Here is a 7,500-nt window from a genome sequence, read left to right as displayed (position 1 = left end):
ACGCTTTAGGTGTGAATGGATTGAACAACATCTAGGTAAACTAAAGAACTACCGGTATGTCCCCTTTTAATTAATAACCCTTCCCCAACAGCCAGACAACTTACTTGCCGATTGGGGGTCCATGAGGTGTTAAAATGGGTTAAAGTGCCTTGTTTCAAGTTTTCATATCATTACTAATTATTTACTGTTCATTTCATTATATTTTTCAAACCATGGTTTCTCACCTTAAGCCAACATTATTTACGTCATCCCAGAGGCCAAGTGGCTACAAGATAATTAGGACAGGTCAACAGTTAAATAACTGTTTTGTTACTAAAGTATGAAGTTAACAGAGATCTTAGTCTGTGAATTGGCATAGATCGACCTTTCTCTGAGAACACATACTAGTCAATTTTTATTTACTTTACAATTCTCACTTTATGTACGGCTACTGAAAGAAATGCTTTGCATATAAGTTATTTTTAAAAGTTAAGTCTTGACTTCAAAAGCTGACAATGGTGTGTAGGCTCTAATAGAGAGATTTAGAATCGCATTTATGGCAAATGAAAAATATCTGGCTGAGATTTGCGTTTTGTCAAAACTCAAAGAAACTTGTTTGATTCTAGCTAATTCCTTGCCTGTTATCTATACAGCTATGGAGCAACTTCTTAAAACAGAGAGAAGACTTAGCATAAGGGAATTTTGTCGCTATTAGAACAAGCAGCCGCCTTGACATTTCACGTAAACATGATGCTATTTAAATCTCTCCAATATCACCTTGCTGACCAATTCTCAAATTTGGTGCAATAACAGAAAAAGCACTATTGTAAGAACTAAGATTACACCTTGGAACAGAACAAACAAAATTTGTTCTTAACTATTTGTTAAATGGAGTGATCTGGAAGCCTTGGAAGGTTTCTTCAGAAAGATCAGTGCCAGGTCACATTATCATTAAAAGACTTGATCATATGGGAATAAAGTTAATTCTCTCACATATTGGCAGGCAATGTAGTTGCTTCAGGAAATTATGTGTAATACCCTAAAACAGAGGGTAGGTACTATATGAAGACACCAAGCAATGAAGTTTTACCTGTTCATAGAATGGTTTCCCTCCAGAATTAAATATTGCCTGTTGATAATTATGTAACAAAAAACACGGGGTGTTAATCCAGGAACAACCGGCATTAACTCATAGTCCGTATTAATTTTAGCTAGTCCAGGGTCATACCAGATCTAATACATCAAAACGAAGATCCACTTCAAAAGCCTACATGTATGAGTGGGGAACAATGTGAAAACTAATGGCAAATCATTGTAAAACTGTTTCTTTCAAAACTTCTTTTTCAATGATTCTTTATCTTTAAAAATCTCTTGACAATGTCTGTACAGCAAGGCACCAACAATTCCAATGCAAATAAATAAATATATATATGAACTGCCACAAAATTACAGAGTGACATATTCATTGATGCCTTTAATAACTACATCTACTGGTATTGGTTTAGAAAACAATGGAGATAAGTAAATGTTAGACTTGTAACAAAAACAATGGACACCAATCTTGAGCAAAAAAGGCCGGCAACCCATAATGAGTAAACCTTTTATTAAATTAAGAGTGACACTCCTCTGGTTAAAGCCAGACGGTTGTACTACAGTAAAGAATCCCTTATGGTGTTAACGGTTACCAGCCAAAAATCCTTTCACCACAAGAAGTGGCAGATACCAAATACATTTCACTATTATTTTTCCTTATTCTTGGAACCCTCACTAGAGGTGGAAATTATGGCCTAAGGTTAGCTTTTATGAATGTTTAGGATACTTTCTGCGTCAATGGTAAAATAATGACCTGTCAAAAATACCAGCCGTGGAAATTGAGAAGTGGTTAAGAGCTTTCCAGTATCTGTAGACAATACTATAGCATGAAGCTGACTTACCTGTACTCCTGCATATGCATTGTTGACAAGAACATCAAGTCTCCCATTTTGTTCTTTACTGACTTTTTCAAACAACTGTTTGACTTCTTCATCATTTGCATGGTCACATTTCACTGGAATACATTGTCCCACACAATCCTGACCAATCTGGATAATCATTAAAAATGTTATAACTAGACCTATAATTTGCTTACCCCACTAATTAACACGCCTGCCTACTATGTGGAATCAAAAATATGGACTCGCCCCCCCCCCCCCCCCCACTTCCCAATGAGTTCCCTCCAGCACCAAACACAATACTCAGATATTTCTTAATGGCTCAGGCATACTTGGATAATAGTCTATTGTTCCCAACAAGAGTCAAACTCGATCATGACCTTCCAATTACCAGTGTGGATGCTTTAACACCAAGGTTTTGTACAATTTTTGTGCTAAAATTTCACAACTTTTCCAGGACTTTCAAGCACCATATCAAACAAACTCCATGAAATAAGAAACCCTGAAATGAGTGCAGTCCAGAATATGAAATGGTGTGTACAAATGCATCATTTGCCAAAAATTGAGGCAATAATATTTAAGAGCGCGTTCGATTGGCCGTATTCTGGAAAAGGAATATATGGAATTTAGAAGTTAGAAATCCTTCGTTTTTATGGAGATTCACATTAAAATTATTACACACTTGCTAAAATGCTACTTTAAACGTACATTTATTATCCTTGTTGCTTTAAAAGCACCAGACATAACGTTTAAAATCATCACTCCACGTATTCTTATTCCGGAATAGGGTCAATTGAACGCACCCTTATTTTATTTTGTTCTAGCATAGATCTAATTTTCCAGAATTTTTCATGACTGGCCCAGGATTTTACAATATTGGAAATCCGGGACTTTCCAGAATTTCCATGACCTGTACAAACCCTCACTGTAGCAATAAGCTCAAATCTTGATTCTTGACAACTGTGAGACTAATCACCAGCCTCTAAACTCAACATGGAAGGGGTAGGTACAGTGTGCCTGTCTTTGAATTGAAACATGAATTCTACCTACTGTTCTAATAAAGTGTTACAACAATCTATCAGACTGGAGTTGTCCAAAAAAATGGAGAGTGATGAAGTAGAGATCTATATGGTAACAGAAAATTTCATTATGGTTGGTTGTCTTGTCTTGATGGCCATTAAAAACAGAGACAATCATATGCAGTATTAAAATTCAATAAGAAACATTTTTCAATCTTATGCAATTTGATTATCTCTTATTGGCAATACCTTTTCCAATCATGAGAAACAGAAATACAGAAGTGTTGTTTATTTCAGTGTCATTGATAATAAATGTTGCTGCTATGAGTAAATAAATACTGCAGATGCAGGCTGCTTCTTTCTAACATTTCATTAATCACAAGGAATGTATCTTTCCCCAGAAAACTGGAACATGTATCCTGTTTTTTCTTTACCTTTTGAACTCAAACATTAGGACATGTTTGATTATTACGATGGTTCATGACAGTGATATTGCAAAAATGCTTAATTTGATAAAATAGTACAACTTGTGCAATTTCTACCAGTACTTAATACCCACAGCAATCTGCAATAACAAATTAATAAACATCAATAATTCTAATACCTCTTCTGCTGTTTGACGCAATGACCCGGGCTTTCCCTCCGATGTATCAAGAGTCCTCCCTGCCAAATTCAAAAAATGGGAAAATAAATAATTCACTAGCAATGAATAAAAAAGAGCTGCAAAATGTAACTTATAACCTGGCCTTGGATGTTAAGAAATGCAGAGAGCTATCCATCAGATAAATCACTATCTAGGGGATTAGTGCTAGCTTTTTTTTTTAATTCAAGTGCCATTTAGTGATTTATCGTGCATATAGCACCATCCTTTCTACCAATAACTGGTGCCTGCACTGTTCTCTACACTAACCTGTGATGTAAACAGTAGCTCCTGCCTTCGCCAGTATCAAGGCAATACCCTTGCCAATACCTCGTGAGGCTCCGGTCACAATACATACCTTTCCTTTCAAAGAAGGAAGTTGTGCTGATGCCATGTTGCTCTGTCAAATCAAAACAAATTAAAGGACAAAATTTACGCGAGAAAATGTTAAATAGCTGGTGATCATTTCAGTCCCAAATAATGTTTTGTGCAAGCCTGAAAACACCATTTACTCTCACGTTTTTTATTTACACCAATTAAATGATGAGGTTTTTAAATTAGTAAAGCAGAGTTATGCATTCGTCGATGCCTCCTTGTGACCAGACCAAAAAAAATCACTTATTCAATTCTAGAGGTTCTGATATCCTGGTAAGTCAGTACTGTTCCCTTATCACAAATATTATGCTTTACCACTAAATTACAGGAGATCATGGCAACTAGGCAATTACACTATGCTGACTTAAGCAGTAAAACATGTTTTCAAAAATGTGAACAAACCAGCACAGTTAGTGGTATGCACGGTATGCATCCAAGAAACTTAGAGGTGGTTAACTAATTTTGGCACGACAAGACTGTGGCTGGATTTATATTTTGGTTAGAGACAATGTGGAATTAATAACATCATAAGGAATAGCACTTTGTCAAATATAGCACGCAATTTATTATTTAATTGTCTGCCTACATGAATGATCTATATCGTAGGAAGTCCAAGTGCTTTCTGGTTTTTGTGTCTTGATTATGTCATAGCAGTAACATGCAATGTGAAATTATTTACTTCACCCATGATCACCAATCCCTGCAATTTGGATTATAAGCATATTAAAACAATTTTCAGTCTACAGATATTAGGATTTAAAAGTGCTAACTAAAGCTCAAGACAGAGACCTAAGATTTAGAAATTTCCAAACACATAAAATAAAAATTGTACTGAAGTTTAATTCCTTCAAACCTCTTTGGCTCGAAATTTTTTTTCAAGATCCTTTCATTTACAGTGAAAACAAGCAAGAGTTGATTAAGCCACGAGTCTCACAATAAATTTATGAGATTTGGCAAGTTGGCATACTTTATCCTACAAAGTCATTGCAACAAAATCAGATGCATGAAGCATGACAAACCTTGATCCTCATAAAGTTCAAATATCAACATCATCTAATCTCGTTGTTCATGTCTGATCAGTCTAAGTTTTGATTTTCACCTACGGCAGTAGTTTCACATTTCTACATGTACATGTAGTTTAAAGGCGAATGCAGGAATTTTTAATAAGCGAATCAATTCTCCTCGCAACTCCGTCACTCTACCCAACAACCCCCCCCTCCCCCTTGCCGCTGTTACACATTATAATCAATTTAACGCCAGTTTTTTTGGTCCCCTCACCGTGGACATGGTTTTCAAACAAGTGGTAACAGAACAAAAAAAATGGTTAGAGAAGGGGGGTCCAGACACCCTGACCCTCCCCCTGGATCTGACACTGGAAGTTTCAATTGATCAAAAATCAGAATTGCAACTGAGGAAGAGAAACTGATAAACCAAAACAGACGAGTTGCCATTTGGCCTTTGCCAAATCTGAAAATGGAGCTCAAGAGAGGTATATTGTACGAGAAAAGCATCCTTATAAAACCTCTTGAGAAATATACACAATGCGCGCGCATCACTTTTGTGTTTATAATAATTTTCCGCAAAGTTCTGGACTAAATTACGTAACCCTTTGTGAGTTCTGAATCTCTCCAAAAAGGCCCGGAATATTTAAACAAAGAAATCAGTTCAAACCAATTTCTTTTTATCGTATCGCTTCTCAAAATATGATTCATCGCAGCGGAATATCATCCACAGCAAGGGAGACGTGACCTCCTCGATCGAAACTTCAATACAAACTATAGCGCGCCTGTTAAGGTTTGACTGTACGACATGCACTTTTACAAATCCCTACCTTGGTTGGTGTAAACAGTTGAAAACCACAGGAAAAACAAAAAGAACGTGAATAAGTCCTTACTGTGTTCGTCTCAAAGTCTTGGTTGCGGACAGTCACGAGGGCTCAAAGGCCTCTACACATTGTCTACAACATTGCCTTGGGGGAGGAGAAAGGAGACTGGGGTACCCGGTAGGACAAAGTAAGACGGGTATCGTAAGACGACTACTCATTCCACAACGTAATGGCTCAAACTGTCAACAGGAAAACTCTCGTAAGTGCTGTGTTTCGCTACAAAAACGATCCACCACTCGATATTCTTTTCAAGTGTCTTTGACAAATTTACTCGTGGTTGCACAACCACGTTCCCAGGTTTCCTTTGTCGATGAGGAGAGAACGAGGTTGGTGCTTGCACATGTGAACATGTGATTACGTATCCCTATACCAGTGTGAAAAAATTTTACTCTGTCTCATGTTTATTTCTTGTCAAGGCCCGCATCAACTTAAATCGGTTATTGGTTGAAAACATGACAACCTTGATTGACGTGCTAGCACTTGTGGGAAGTTACAGACCAAAATTTTAAAAATGTCATTCAAAATCTGAATTAAAACTCTTAAACCTGTGCGTCACGCGCCACTTAGTCCGCGGTTTTGCTGAGCTTTCACGACTTTCCTGTCAATCAATTTCATTTCAAATTTCTTCACTGTTTGCGGTTAATTGGCATGTTCTAAGCCAATTAGCATACTGAAAAAAAAAACTGGCTATGTTACTTGACAGGCGTACAAGAACTACGAGAGAGGGTCACCCGATTTTTCGGTGGGAAAATGGGATTTGATCTCTGAGAACTGGGATTTTGTTGCTGGGAATGGGAAATAAAGAGTCCTTGGTGTGAAGGGGATTTGCATTATCAGAGACCATCAGTATTAGTTCTCCTCAAACTTCCTGATATCAAATATTTCATGCAGTCTGAGGAAGCAAAATGTTTCTGAACAAGTTCAGAAACATTTTTGCTTCCCGAGAAGCAAATCTTGCTTCCGCAACAAATGTTTCCTGGGACCCGCAAACTGGGAAACATTTGCTTCCGCAAAATTGTTTCCTCGTTTGGGGGCGCCTTAACAGACTTGTTTTTGAACTTCAAAGTTCCTACCTACGACATCCCTACCTCTAATTCGGCTTCACTAGCACGAATTGACTTCCCTAAACCCACTGCAACCAATGTAATCACTCGAAAAGACGAAGCTCAGATGAGGTACTGGGCAATGCACCATGGCAAATGTGTCGGGCACAGGATATGAAACGTCCTTGAACGCACCCTACCGATTTGCAAGACCTTCGGCCTAGCGATTGTTGTGGGTCTAATGAAGAGGGCGAAGACTCCGAGGAGGATACTGGTGAGGATACTTTTGTTGATGAATTAAGTAATGATGATGATGACAGTGACTCTGAAGGGGACGATGAGAAACGAGAGACAGCATCATTCAGAATGCTTTTATAAGCCAGGTGATAGCTGGCCTTTTTCGTCGGACACTTGGGTAAGAAATCGCATGCAGCTACAAATTATACCTCCCACTGTCTTTATTACCTCCGTTCTCCAGTAATAGGGAGCTTAAGCAATTACAACGAAGACGGCAACGAGAACGTCATCTCAAAATATATTTTCGAGTTATTTTTGATCGCTACGTGACTGTCAACATTTTTGATATGACAAGGGTGTGGTACTTCCTCACACTCGTCGGAACGGCACT

The 7,500-nt window shown here is 37.8% G+C and overlaps 1 protein-coding gene across 6 annotated transcripts in view; it reads right to left on the bottom strand.

Annotated features, from left to right (window-relative positions):
• The window catches only part of LOC137992687 (dehydrogenase/reductase SDR family member 1-like), a 17,449-nt gene extending 11,473 nt beyond the window's left edge, over window positions 1-5,976 (bottom strand). For 2 of the 6 annotated variants that reach the window (XM_068838587.1, XM_068838353.1), the window contains exons 1-6: window positions 5,839-5,976; window positions 3,840-3,969; window positions 3,534-3,592; window positions 1,914-2,060; window positions 1,070-1,108; window positions 225-265 (exon numbers count right to left, since the gene is read on the bottom strand). In XM_068838587.1, coding sequence (XP_068694688.1) covers window positions 225-265; window positions 1,070-1,108; window positions 1,914-2,060; window positions 3,534-3,592; window positions 3,840-3,963 — 410 coding nt within the window. In that variant the 5' untranslated portion in view covers window positions 3,964-3,969; window positions 5,839-5,976. Of the gene's footprint in view, window positions 1-224; window positions 266-1,069; window positions 1,109-1,913; window positions 2,061-3,533; window positions 3,593-3,839; window positions 3,970-4,797; window positions 4,936-5,775 lie in introns of those variants that run through there. The other 4 variants (XM_068838432.1, XM_068838205.1, XM_068838504.1 and 1 more) reach the window with 2 other exon arrangements.
• Between the last annotated feature and the right edge of the window lie 1,524 nt (window positions 5,977-7,500).

This window comes from Montipora foliosa, chromosome 1, assembly GCF_036669935.1.
Source record: "Montipora foliosa isolate CH-2021 chromosome 1, ASM3666993v2, whole genome shotgun sequence".
NCBI lineage: Eukaryota > Metazoa > Cnidaria > Anthozoa > Scleractinia > Acroporidae > Montipora > Montipora foliosa.
Note: the sequence above shows the minus strand (reverse complement) of the source record. Positions and strands in the feature narration are given on the sequence as shown.